Source organism: Arvicola amphibius, chromosome 1 (assembly GCF_903992535.2).
Source record: "Arvicola amphibius chromosome 1, mArvAmp1.2, whole genome shotgun sequence".
NCBI classification, from domain to species: Eukaryota; Metazoa; Chordata; class Mammalia; order Rodentia; family Cricetidae; genus Arvicola; species Arvicola amphibius.
The window spans coordinates 15858170-15872957 of record NC_052047.1 but is presented as its reverse complement, the minus strand read 5'-3'; the positions used below and the strand labels follow the sequence as shown (position 1 = coordinate 15872957).

General features: G+C 40.8%; 1 protein-coding gene across 1 annotated transcript in view; it reads left to right on the top strand.

The window, feature by feature from the left end:
- Positions 1 to 12185, top strand: part of Npffr2 (neuropeptide FF receptor 2) — a 157383-nt gene extending 145198 nt beyond the window's left edge. The window contains exon 6 of the mRNA XM_038343753.1: positions 12112 to 12185. Coding sequence (XP_038199681.1) covers positions 12112 to 12146 — 35 coding nt within the window. The 3' untranslated portion in view covers positions 12147 to 12185. The remainder of the gene's footprint in view (positions 1 to 12111) is intronic.
- Positions 12186 to 14788: the final 2603 nt, after the last annotated feature.

Here is a 14788-nt window from a genome sequence, read left to right as displayed (position 1 = left end):
TATAGGTTACTGATTCTTTTAAAAACTTGCTTCAGTTTACAACACACGCATGAGCATAGATTTGAATAAATTTGACAGGACTCTGATAAAAATATCCCCTTATCAAAGATGTATAAAACATAATTATATTTTGTTTCTATGTATCTTTATTAACTTCAATGCAGAAAATGTACTTCCACTTTGGTCAGGTAGGAAGGGAGTTAGGAAGAGGTTTTTATTCCCTAATAGAACAGTACATGCATTCAATAACCAGCTATAAGAAAGTGAATGGCATATTTAGAAAACAGCAAACATTTTGGCTGATCTGCAGATAGACAGTGAGAAATCAAATTGGATGGAATTTTGGAGACAGCTGGTACAGGTATTGAATGCTAGTCTGGGGCCATGAACTCTCTAGCATCACTTTGTGAGCCTCTCTGGTGTCTGAGACAAAGTTGTCATCCTCGGGGTCAGGCTTTTTGTCCATCAATAGGCATCTAAGAGCAAAGCTGCAGGATGTGGAGTAGTGATAACGAGGCCTTTCCTCTGTGGACTAAGCCAAAGCACTCACAGACTCATTACTGACTACTTACGGAGAAGATGTAGCTCTTGGTTTCTTGAGGTTTGGATACAAATGCTGATTGTAGAATCACAGTCCAGAATAAAGTACACTACCAACTTGTCTTCTCCTCGTCACATAAAGGACTAAAGCAGGCACTATTGTATTGTGTCAAAGACTACATGAGAAGCCTGAACTCTGGAGTTGTGGAACCATAGTAGCTATAATATGTTTGTAATCGTCCGTTGACTCCCTATCAACCAGGCACCATCCTAACATATATGAATTGATTTCTTTATCCTTACATTCCTTTTCACCTGTACACTACGGTTATTTCCATTTCTAGTTGAAGAATCTAAAAACATGGAAAATTGATGACCCAGGCCACTGGGGTGCTGAGAGATCCTGTGATTAATTTTTATATCACCGCAATCTTTCTGTAGGTATTATATGTCTTACCTCTTTATACATCTGAAAGCTTGAAGTGACTTTAGGAAATGTCATGATGCCTTACTTATAATGCCTCAGTGCGAGCAGTAGAGAGCAAGGAGCAGTGACATATGTGGCGCCCCTCCCAACAAGAGTATTCTTAGCTCCACTTGATGACGGGAAAGTAGGAAATTACATAAACCGTGATACAAATTAGGAAGCGACCAATTGCACTTTCAGCTAACTCATTGTTTGGAAGAGGGCTGTGGCAGTACTTTCATCCCATTGGAAAGAGCCATTAATGAAAATATCTGGGTCAGGGTGTTATGGAAACATGAATAGTTGTGCAGCTTCCTCTACTTAACTTGTTCTACAATAGCCCAAAATGTTTTTGTACATATATGCTAAAAATCTTTAAATTATTTGGAATATATATACTCAAAATAGAAAATAGGTAAAATTTAAAACTCAAATTGCTTCAAAACCATTTTTTAAATAACAGTATAAGAAAGGAAAACAAAAGGGATTTTTAGTAGATTCAACAATAACAGAAAGAATAATTCTCAGTATTTTTTGACTTTGGAAGTGCTATACCATGAAAGGAGAATGAAAACTCTGGTGTTGGTTTAGCACTGTGGCTCCTTATTCCTTGCATTTTTTTTTCTCTCATGGTTTATTTATTTTTTTTATATTTAAAAATTTCCATCCCCTCCTTCTCCCCCTTCCCTCCCCTCCTTCTCCCCCTTCCCTCCCCTCCCCTCCACCCCTACCTCCCCTCCCTCCCTCTCAAGGCCAAGGAGCCATCAGGGTTCCCCACTCTATGCTAAGACCAAGGTCCTCCCAACTCCCCCCAGGTCCAGGAAGGTGATCGACCAAGCTGAGAAGGCTCCCACAGAGCCCATCCATGCAGAAGAATCAGAGCCCAGCGCCATTGTCCTTTGCTTCTCAGTCAGCCCCCGCTGTTGGCCACATTCAGAGAGACAGGTTTGGTCGCATGATCCGTCAGTCCCATTCCAACTGGAGTTGGTGATCTCCCATTAGTTCTGTCCCACCGTCTCCATGAGTGAACGCACCCCTCACGTTCCTGACTTTCTCCCTCATGTTCTCGCTCCTTCTGCTCCTCATCAGGACCTTGGGAGCTCAGTCCAGTGCTCCAATGTGGGGCTCAGTCACCTTCCCCATCCGTCGCCAGCTGGAGGTTCCCTCACGGTCCTGACTTTCTTTCTCATGTTCTCTCTCCTTCTGCTCCTCATCAGGACCTTGGGAGCTCAGTCCGATGCTCCAATGTGGGGCTCTGTCATTTTCTTCATCTATCGTCAGGTGGAGGTTCTATGGTGATATGCAAGAAATTCATCAGTATGGCTATAGGAACTGGCCTTTTCAGGCTCCCTCTCCTCAGCTGCCCAAGGAACTAACTGGGGGCGTCTCCCTGGATCCTGGGAACCCCTCTAGGGTCAAGTCTCTTGACAACCCTCAGGTAGCTCCTTAAATTAAGATATATGCTTCCCTGCTCCCATATCCACCCTTCCTATATCCCAAGCACCCCATTCCTCCGAGCTCCCCCCATTCTCCCCTTCACACTTTTCTCTCCCCATCTTCCCTTGGCCCAGTCTCGCCCAGCCCTCAAGTTCCCAATTTTGCCTGGCGATCGTGTCTACTTCCAATATCCAGGAGGATTACTATATCTTTTTTTGGGAGTTCACCTTCTTATTATCTTCTCAAGGATTCCAAATTTATAGGCTCGATGTCCTTTAATTATGGCTAGAAACCGATTATGAGTGAGTACATCCCATGTTCATCTTTTTGGGTCTGGGTTACCTCACTCAGAATAGTGTTTTCTATTTCCATCCATTTGCCTGCAAAATTCAAGATGTCATTGAGCTTGATAGAGGAGAAAGTGGGAAGTACTCTACAACAAATGGGCACAGGGAACCGTTTCCTGCGCATAACCCCAGCTGCACAGACATTAAGGGCAACATTGAATAAATGGGACCTCCTGAAGTTGAGCAGCTTCTGTAAAGCAAAGGACATTGTCACTAAGACACAAAGGCAGCCTACTGACTGGGAAAAGATCTTCACCAACCCTGCAACTGACAAAGGTCTGATCTCTAAAATATATAAGGAACTCAAGAGACTAGACGGTAAAATGCCAATTAACCCAATTAAAAAATGGGGCGCTGAACTGAACAGAGAATTCTCAACAGAAGAAGTTCGAATGGCCAAAAGACACTTAAGGTCATGCTCAACCTCCCTAGCTATCAGGGAAATGCAAATCAAAACAACTTTGAGATATCATCTTACACCTGTCAGATTGGCTAAAATCCAAAACACCAATAATAACCTTTGCTGGAGAGGTTGTGGGGTAAGGGGTACACTCATCCATTGCTGGTGGGAATGCACACTTGTGCAACCACTTTGGAAAGCAGTGTGGCGGTTTCTCAGGAAATTCGGGATCAACCTACCCCAGGACCCAGCAATTCCACTATTGGGAATCTACCCAAGAGATGCCCAATCATACAACAAAAGCATATGCTCATCTATGTTCATAGCAGCATTATTTGTAATAGCCAGATCCTGGAAACAACCTAGATGCCCTTCAGTGGAAGAATGGATGAAGAAACTGTGGAATATATACATGCTAGAATACTACTCAGCGGTAAAAAACAATGACATCTTGAATTTTGCAGGCAAATGGATGGAAATATTCCTTGCATTTTGCTGGAGTAATTTAGTACTTAACTGTTCTATTCAGTTCCATCTTCAATGCTCCTTTGTAAGCCCCCTATTTCCAGAAGCACTTCAAGATGTCCAGTATCAGTGTGCTTACATCATACATTGTTTCTCATGGAGCAGTAGTTTTCGAGATCCCCAACACCACAGATAATGTTACGGATGTGAAACGCACGCTCCAAAGGCTCATGTGTCAAAGGCTTGTTCTCCAACACAACAATGTTCAGAGGGAGGTTTTTGGGAAGAGACGGGGCCACAAAAGCTCTGACTTTGTGACTAGATACTGTACGACATCGTGAACATATACGACATATGGCAATTGATAATTCAGATGTTGACTCACCAGATGAATAATTCTCGGATGGGGATAATCCTAGCAAGGATTACAGGACCACCGACTCTGAATGCCTGTTGCCTGTATCCGTAATTTCTCTCATCTTCCACTTCATTTCTTCCCTAAAAATAGCTTTGGGTGTTTTCCCCCTGCTTGTGTGTTTATCCCATGAAAATATTTCATCTATTGGGGGCACATATATCTGTGGATGGTCAGTAAGATGATTTCTGCTTAATTTTATAATTCTGAAAAGTAGAAATAATGCTACATTACTCAGGCAGACATAGGATTTCTCAGACACAAGGACAGCCTTTTACACAGACAGCTAATTTTAGACTCCAGAAAAATATTCAAAGCAGGCTGGTTGGCCCTGGAGACAAATATTTGGTTGCCCCTAGAGACAAATATGCAAGACCATTTTCCCAGGTGTTGTTTGTTGCTGATTTGAGGTCAGGATAGAAACAACTTTATTAGACATAACTTTCCTGCAGTAATTTAGTCTCAGGTTCAACGTTTCACCAACTGTTTACTGTCTGGGAACCCTCACCAACTTAGAGCTACATGCTGGGCTTAGCGTTACTCACTGGCCGGTCCATGTCACCTCCCTAGCCTAAGAGAAACTATGAGACTTCTCTTGCGTTATCAGAATGGCTTGGGCAGTGAAAATGTAACATGCAATTGTCCAGATTTTGGCAGAGAGGCCAGTGAAGAGAGGAACAGCGGTGGTGAGAGAGATGTGGAGGCTGTGGGGAGTGAGAGAGAAGCTGGGATGGAGAGCTAATTAGGAAGCTGTCAAGAGGGATTTTTTTTTTCAGAGAGGAATTTTCCAAGGTAAAGCGAAGATAAAGTTACCATCAGAAAGCGTGTGTTTCATTATTTCCCTTGAGATAGAGAAGCTTAGTTCTCACCACAATCGTGGATGTTTTTTTCATACCCTGGATGCTAACAGGAGGCTAGCTCCCCAGTCAGTCATAAAATACTCCTTGGAGAGATTCATAGTTCAGTACATTATTGGGAGTTGACGGGAATGTGAGGAGACCTGGTTAGAGGAAATATCTCAGTGGGGACGGTGTGAAGGATTGTCTAGCTCTCTCCTCCTCCTCCTCTTTCATTGTCTCTATGACTCTTGTCCTCCACAGTGTAAAAAGTTTTGCTCTATCATGCACTGCCCTCTCTGATTTTCAGTCCTGCATCAGGTCTGCCACAACTCAACACCTCGGGTATACACAGCGATGTGCCACCCGAAGGAGCCTGGGGTGTACTCCGTGCTGTTCCTCCTGGGAACATGTTTTCCTTCTCTGAATTGGAAAGGATAAAAACAATGCTTAACTACAATAAAAGCAGATTAAAATTTTCTGAAAGTCTGTCAGACCTGTGGCACACACTTGTATTTCCACTGCTCAGAAAGTACAGGTGGCTAAATCAGAAGTTCAGGGTCAGCCCCAGGTAGAGCAAGAGTAAGACTGTCTCCAAACACTGCAAAGAAACAATGAATAAAGGTGCGTTTCATAGGCATCAGCAGTTTACCATTAGGGCAGAAGCGGTATTTTGTGACATTTTATAGTTTTGTGGCCATGAACCTAGAAATTCTGAATCATTCTATGTCAGTCACCTGGCAGTTTATAGAGCTCCATGACGATAGAATAATAAGAGAGATCACAAATAGTTAACTAGAACGTTTTGTTTCAGATTTTTGCTTAATGAATAGACCATAACAAGTGTTGCCCTGGGAAGGCAGACTGGGAGTAACTGTGAGATCATGGATGGGTTAACTGACTCCTTTACAGCACCTAATGCACTCCAGCTGTGTTAGAACATCTTGTGGTTTCCCGTAAAATATGCAGTGTGATTTATTTTTAAATGCAGAAAGTTTAGGTATGAGAGTACATCTAAAGGCATTCTCAAACTCCCTATGTGATGTAAATTTTTATATTTTTCCCTTACATGTACTTTCAAGTACATTCAGGCAAATTAAAGAAAGAGGGAAGGGAAACAGAACCACAGAGGTGATGGAGATCCAACCTGGAGTCCACTGACCTGGTCTCGTGGGAGAGAACAGTTTAGCATCGTGGAACTTAGGATGGAACTTGGGCTCACAGCTTTCAGACCACCTTGAGCTTCAAGCTAAAAGTCAAGCTGTGGCTCCAGCAAGCTCCAGGCTCTCACTACACAATTTACCATCTCTTCCAATGGGGATGAGATAATGAGACATTTGGGCAGAGCAAAGGGTGATAATGTAGACTTCTGCTTTTCTCAGTTAAATAGTTGTCCTTCTCAAATACAAAACAAACAAACAAACCAAACCAAAACAAAAAAGTACAAAAGCATCAAATTGCTTCATTGAATTCTCCTTTGATAGAGCCCAGTCAGCATGGCAATGTAACTTACACTCCAATAACGTGTGGGTACAGGAGCAAAGGAGAGACTTTCACAGTGTTTGCACACAGGGGTTTTCACACTCAAATGTATGCAGAAATGTGTGCACACGTGTGTGTGCCAGTAAAGGAGGAGTTTTTAACATTTGCTCTCTATGGTTGGTGTATTACCAAATTTCAAATAAATCAATATCCTGTGATCACTTTGTTTAAAAATGTGTTTTACCTAAGATGAGAGGGGACGAGAGAGCTGAGAGCTTATAAATCTGTCTGGGAAGGAATGTACTGAGCCTGAAAACATATTGCTATTCTCACCAAATATGTGCTTCATCTTAATAATATAATAAGCACAGTGGAGGGCATTGGGGAGATGGAGGCAAGAACAATGCAGAGGAGGTCATTTTCTTGATGGAACTTAGATTTTAGTGTGGTTTAGACAGCCAACCTATTGGTAAGCAAGACTCGACCAGCAAATGACTGTGTAAATAAGTCAAAACCATTTTCAGGAGCATGACTGAGAAACATTATATAGGAAGATGTCTCATGAGGATGTGGCTGATGTTCAGAGCAGCGTGACACATATCTAAGGGGGCCATTTTTGCCTCTAAAAGCTGTTGGGGAACCTGTATGGTTCAGGTGGAGAAAAGAGATCACAGCACTGAAGAAAATACATCTGGTTAAGTCCTATGTGTAGCGTGGATGGGTGGCGTAGAGGAAAAAACAGACAAGAGGAAAGAAAAAGGGGAAATTGAGACTGGCTTTCTGAGGTTAAGTCATCATGACTGCATAAAGGGGGTGGAAGTGAAGTGACTCGTTCTGACTTGGAAATACTTTATTGCACTGATGTAATGGCTTTTGCAAGCATCTACATGTGCTGAAATTAATGGTATGTAAAGAACAAAAAGAAACAGATTATAGCAATAAAAATAAATACAACCCAGGTAACTATTAGGATGCTATTTTTTTTAGCTTAATAAAATTGTTATGTAATTTGCCAGCAAGTAGTAGTTTGTTCTTGGACATAAAGTTAAATTTGACAGATAAATGTATGTACTTTCATTAGCTAGTCAAGATTATAATAAAAAGTACTGTATAGTGAATTAGAATCTTAATGTTTCAAGTTACATTAATATAGCCCCATAGATAAAATGTTTGGAAATTACAATTTTAGGTCTGATAGCAGATGAGATGATTAAAAATTATTTCAAGAGACATGGAATTATTTTCTGGTCATTATTTTTTCATTTTAAAGTGTTTTACATATCCAAACAACTCCCCTTTTGTACCAAGTTCCAAAATAATGCCATACTAATGTTACAGGTTTTTTTAAGGCCAATTAACCAAAACTTGAGAATTGTTGAGAGTTTTAATGCATACAGCACCAAATTATTTGAAGTTATCTTGGTTACCAAACATCACAAAACTCCTGTCTCACCAGCCATTGACTGGTAGTAGCTCTTCATCTAGGAGCAGGATCTTGTAAAATTTCCCGTATCCATGCTGACCTGTTGCCTTGTATAGTTATGCAGTTCTAGTTTAGTTTAGGAAATCATATTGTTCAGATTTCAAGGGTAGCTTCCTCGTCATGTCTGGAAGACCATCCAGTCTGGCTATTAAAATCTTTCCATCCTCTTATGATATTTCCCGTTAGCCTTAGGTGTAGCAGTTACATTGTAGATGTCCCAACTGGGGTGAGGCACCCTATAGTCATTAATTCTCCAAATTTTCACCAGCTGTGCATCTGTGTAACTTTTCTCAGCTGCAAAATGAAATCTCTTTGAGGGGGGTTGAAATCCATGAAAACAAAGTCTTTTTGAGGAGGGTTGAAACCTTGTTTATCTGTGAGTGCAAGGATAAATATTTAGGATACAGTTAGAACATTTACTGGTCTGGGGAAATGCCGTAGGAGATTCTTCTCTAGGATCTATGACCCCTGTGGCCACTGGTAGTTGTCTAGGAATATAGGACCAGGAAAGAATTTCCTCTTACTGGGTGGGAGACATGATAAATCCAATTAGGCAGCTCTTGATTGCACCCAGGATAAAAGTGCCCCTGTTGCAGCACTGGGGATGTATTGCTGAGCCTACAATTGTATTGTTGTGGTTCATATGCTTCATAACTATGTAGTCCTTGTTGTTATTTTTCTTGACAGATTGCAAGGCACCTATAGATACTAGAGTCTCCAGGGAGGAGACTTCCAGGTCAGTTCCAGCTCAATTTTACCAAATCTTTTGTCTGAAGTATGTGCTATCTTTAGCAGCAGAATCTTACCCAGAGAAGGGCAACAGCAGCAGTCTGTATTATTTTGGGAGACTGAGGGGCTCCCTTGATCAACTATTTGAAGGAAGATTTTCCCATGCCTGGCACTGGAATTTTTGCTAGTATATGATTCTTGGGGGAATCATTATTACCCCATGTGCATAATTACATTAACTAACACTCACACACACACACACACACACACACACTGAATTTTTGGGTAATCTTATAAACTAAGGTTTCCCCTTTTCAAAGATCTTTAGTGTTACTGTTCCTTCCTCTCTACCTTTCTGTATTACCCTCTGCCCTCCTCTGTTAAGGTATTCCCAATTTGTCCCTGTTTCCCAATTATAGCACCTGGGTCCTCCTATATCCCTCTCTAGAACCCTTCACGCTCCATCGTCCCATGGTCCCTTGCTACTTTCCTGGCCTTTTGTTGCTATTTCAGGTTCTATGCTCAAATCTGAAGATTTAGAGCTACACGTGGCATTTGTCTTTCAGGACCAGCGTTACCTCACCCAGTATATTCTCCAGGTCCTTCCGTTCACCTGCAAATCTTGTTATTCCATTTTTCTTTACAGCTGTTTAGAATTCCATTGTGTATATGCGCACTTCCGCTATCCGTTCATCAGTTGAAGCACATCTAGCTTGTTTCTGTTTCCTAGCTATTGTGAATATAATGTCCATGGTCATGTGGTTTTCTGTGTCAGTCTCTGTCTGATGCCAAAAAATGAACTTTAATGATGGGTGAGAGTTATGCTTAGCTGTGGGTATAAGGATAAGTATCTAGGAAGCATTTAGGAATTTTGCTGTTCTAGTAAAGTGATTGTAGTTCTCCTCTAAGGGTTCTTGACCTTACTAGCTCCTGGTAATTGGCTAAATTTCCAGTACCTGGCATGATTGCTTTCTTGTTGAGTGGGTTTAAGTGCAATTAGACAGCTGTGGTTACCAACAAGAGATGTCTTCCACTGTTGAACTCTTAGGGATAATGTGCCATGCTGGTCATTCCTGTGGTTCATAGACATCATACCCAGGAAGAAATAGTGCTTTCTTTCCTCCCTTAGTAGCTTGTATGGCATCTTCTTGGTATTATGAGAGATAATCCCCCGGGAGGAGGCTTTCAGGTCCAATCCAACTCAGATCCTCTATGTTCTGTGTCCAAAGTGCATTGTGTCTTCAACAATAGGATTTACTTGCCTTCTGGGAGACAACCAAGGGCAATAGAAATAGCCTTTGTTGTTCTGTGCATCTCTTGGACTCCCTTAGCTAACAATTCAAAAGGGGATTACTTATACTTGGTATCGGGGTTTTAGTTAAATATTCTATGACTTTTGGGGAAAGAGCATTGTTAACCAAATATTGTATCTTTATTTAAACTATATGTATATAGTGTACAATACACCTACATGTATTATATGTAATTTATTTAAATAAAATATGATTCCTTGTGGCCTTTTCAAACATCTGTAGTGTAATTTTTCTAATGGGAGCCTTAAAAGTTTTAGCCTTTAAGACTTCCATTCTGGGTTCAATTAAAGATGCCATGAATAGCTAAAGGGGGCCTAAAAATCTGAGGGTAAAGATTTGTACTCATAACAGTAATTGTCTGTCCATGTTGCTTCTTTCTTCTCTATACCCTTTTCTCTCTTGTTCTCTCTTGTTCCTGTTTCTACATTGTTCCACCCATCACAAATGTTCCCAGCAATTCCCCAGTCCTAGCAAACCAGATGTGGGCTCTCTCTCACTTGTTCTTTCTCTCTCTCTCTCTCTCTCTCTCTCTCTCTCTCTCTCTCTCTGTCTGTCTCTCTCTCTCTCTCTATCACACACACACACACACACACACACACACACACAGAGAGAGAGAGAGAGAGAGAGAGAGAGAGAGAGAGAGAGAGAGAGAGAGAGAGAGAGAGAGAGAGAGAGAGAGAGAGAGAGAGAGATCCTTGTGAGTGGCTAGCACATGGCTGGTAAACTTCTTAATGGAGAAAGTTACTTAAGAAAGGAATTAAATCATCCAGGAATTCTAGAGGGGAAGGTTAGTGCGCCACACTACATTTTTAGGTAGTAGATAAAAGAGCTAAATGGTTTATTTTCAGTAAAATCAGGAATATGGCATGAACTGTATTTTAAATCAGCTTGCTGCTTCTTTTCTCCCAGCAAGCCCAGAGGCTACCAGGTAACCAGGTAACTTACTACGTAAACATTCAGGGGAGAAGTTAATGGCTCTTGGTCAGATAACACATACACCAGGCGCTGCAGTTTGGGCCTAGGTTTTTACTGTTCTAAGCACAGAAGAGCCTCTAAACTATCAGTCCTGGGCTATGCTGTTACCAGCTGTTCTGGTCGTGGCTGTAATGGGTCTCTCTCCGGGTTGCAGTTAATTATTCTTCTGCTGTCCTTGAGAGTCCTGAACTGAAACCATCAGCAAAGTGAGGAGAGAGTAAGGAGTTAAGAATCCTTTGAGTGAGAGACCCAGAGCAGCAGCTTGGGCAGGTGATGCTCTATCCCTGGACCCCAAGCCTGCTGATGAAGATAACTGTAGGAAGGCAACTCTCTGCACTTACCTAGGAGACAGGAACAAGGTCCGGCAGTGGGAAACTGTTCTGAACTGTAAGAATAAATTCCCAAATATGCAACAAGAAGGGAATTGGCTACAGCCAAAATCTACAGCGAAGGACAGGCACTTATTCCCAAAGCAATAATGCCAAAAAGCCTTGCCACCTTGCCTTTTGGTTTAGCCCTTACCAGATCTTTGGTTCTGATAAGTCACTCATGAAAAGATGGTGGAGCAATTACTGTATAAAGTGCGGCTTGGAGCATTTTTCGATCCTCCCTCTCTTTCCTTTTGCATTTTCTTCCTTCTCCCCAATTAACCCCTCCCCCCATTTTTGCCAACTTACTTGATTCACTTATTTATTCTTTGGTATTTTATAGCCACCTGCAGGTTTTCTCTGTAGCTTTGGAGCCTGTCCTGGAACTAGCTCTTGTAGAACAGGCTGGCCTCGAACTCACAGAGATCTGCCTGCCTCTGCCTCCCAAGTACTGGGATTAAAGGAATGTGCCACCATCTATCACATATTTTAAGAATTGTTTAGTTTCTGTGACTTTGTCTAGTATAATTTCTTTTAAAGTTTATATTTACTCCTTTGTGGGCAATTATGTTTATGATAAACAGGGTTGATGGCAAGTACCTTTATCTACAGACCCACCTTGCTAACCCTATTCTAGTCCAATTTCTGTGTGGACAGAATCTTTTCCTGTCCATTTCAAAAATGCAATGAAGAGTACTATGTTTAACATTGGCAGCTGCTCAGACATTAGAGATGGAAGTCCATGACTCAGTAAGTCACAGAGTGAGAATTCGGTAAATAATCTCCTATACATGGATTTTTCTTCTGGTTTTCTTTTTCTCTCAATAACTCACTACACTTTCTCCTTGTTTCAAGGGTCTTGTCTCATGGGGAACATCAAGCAAATGTGATGCTGTTTGTCATCATGAATGCACTCTTCCTAGGCTCAGGTAAGCACTCTCTATTTTTTGCTCTGATAGATTGTCATACAGCATCAAAGGGTACCCAGGGTTGTTATTGGTGTTAGTCTATGATAAAAATATTTAAAATATTAATTATTTTTGGTTAACTATTTAAATAATGGTGATTATAACATTTATAGTCTGGAATATGACATTGAAAACCTAAATGCAAGTTCAGATATAATGCTGTATTTTATGAAGGTATTAATATAACTGTATTATAGATATTATAGTTCTAAGGTAATTCTATAACCACATTATATAAGAAAATATAGTTAAAGGTAATTGACCTAATCCCAATTACTTGATAAGAACTAGTCCTGTGTTAGGTATTGAGCAATAGCCTACAGATTAAAATTCAGCAAACAGCACAGGCTTGGCCCTGTCATTGTGGCTATGTTGGCTTATCCATGGAAGCTGTATGTATAAGAATAGTGTGTGTGTGTGTGTGTGTGTGTGTGTGAATGCACTCTACTTTGTCTCAGGTAAGCACACTAAATTTTTGCTCTGTAGATTGTCAGATAGCATCAAAGGATCCTAGGGAGGGACAAGAGTACCTGGTAGGAAATGATGGAAGCTTATGTCATTATCTTACCTATTTTATTTCTATCAATATGCATTCAGATAATGGTTTTATCTAAAAACAATTTTTAAAAATTTTATAGTAAACCAACTTGAGTTTACCATCCCTGTAAAAGACAATGAAACCATAGTCATTTGTGGTGGAAAGGTCAGGCAGTATCTGGACCCCGGGGTGGCTTGAGAAAATAGGCTTTATTGACATTGAGAGCTCACACAACCATAATGTACTTATGTAGTTTTTCTGTGAGACTTTCAGCAGTGGCTCGAGTGAAATATTAGTGCACCAAATACTCAACAACAGCAATCAAATACTCAAATATCGTTTTTGTAAGATATTGTAAGTGCATTTTTTTTAAAAAAAAAAATTATTATGTATACAGTGTTCTGCCTGCATGTGTGCCTGCAGGCCAGAAGAGGGCACCAGATCTCATTGCAGATGGTTGTGAGCCACTATGTGGTTGCTGGTAATTGAACTCAGGACCTTTGGAAGAGCAAGCAGTGCTCTTAACCACAAAGCCATCTCTCCAGGCCCTGCAAATGTCTTTGCAAAGTACCATTCTATCCACAGTTATAGAGGTATGAATTAACAGTTTCATAATCTCTGATCTCTCTTAAGCACTTCACATGTAGCTCCAAACAATACCTGAAACAGTTAATGCTCAATGCTGTTCTCTGTCAGGGATTTTACAGGTGTGATTTAGATAGTTAAAACTACTACTCTGATGTTGGAATTACAAAAATTGCTTCAAGTCAGCTGTGAAATGTGTATTGCCAAGAGAACACCTACATGGTTGTATCACAATCCTAGCAAGCAGTGTTGTTAGACAACACCCTGGGGGCTATGTGGCCATTACAAACCCAGTAAGTGATGGAAAGGGAGCTGAGTGGGTCACATCACTCTCAAACAGATGAGCATGATTTAACAACTGAGTCACCAGAACCAGGTCCTTTGTAAGATAGATGCTATTATAGGGGAACAAATTTGAGGTTAAATTCTTCACTGGTTCAGTGGAAGCCCAAATATTTGAGAAAATTGGTCTACATGACTTGAGGAGAAAAAAACTATCAGTAATGGATCAGTTTCACATGGGTACCACACAATTACTTTACACTGCTCCTGCCAGTGAAATTATTCCTGCCACTGACAATTAACATCTTATGGTGTGACATTAGATGCTGTCATGATGATTAATTGCTGTGGCTGGGTTTATCTTGACTTCTCAGAACCCAAATCAGTATTTAGTGACGGTTCCTGCTAGGAACACCATAAGGCCATTTTTCCACACGATTTCCCACAAACATCTGGCAGTAGATAAAATGTCTTCATTTAAGACAAAGACGCAGAAAGTCAAAACCATTGACTAAGTTACCCTAGGTCTGAGCTGTATGATGACTGCCTCGGTCCTCGGTCGGAAGAGCACAATTCCTCCACACACTGAATTTTCATTGTTGTTTGTAACCAAGAGACACTTCAGATGATGAAGTATTCCTCTGAGCTCAGGTTTATTTGAATTTATGCATAATCTTTTCATTATAAACGAGTTTATGAGATTTCTAAAGTTTCATCCACAAGCTGTGTAGTGAGCCTTATCTCTATTTACCTAAGAGAGATAATGACAACTGTATTACCTGCCACACAATTCTCTCAGAGGCAGGGAGCTGAGCCAACAAAATCCTAAACCCAGTGAAGCAGCAAATGAAATACCAGGACAAGCTTCAAGATCCTAAAACTGTGCGTTAAAGAATATCTCAGAATTAGTGAAATGCCCATTAACCAGCCAGAAATAAGGAAAGGTGGTTACTTCTGTTAGATTTCCTTTTCTGATCTTTTGGAATCTTTTTTTCCTTTCTACATTATTTTTAACTTAAAGCACCTCTTCTGTTCCAAAACAAGAATTCTACTAGTGAATACAGAGACCAGCCCTCCAGCCTTTGCAATTTAATAGCAGACAGGGACTTGAAGAAAGTGCCCAGACACAGTGAGGATCCTGTCCTGTGATGATCCTGCT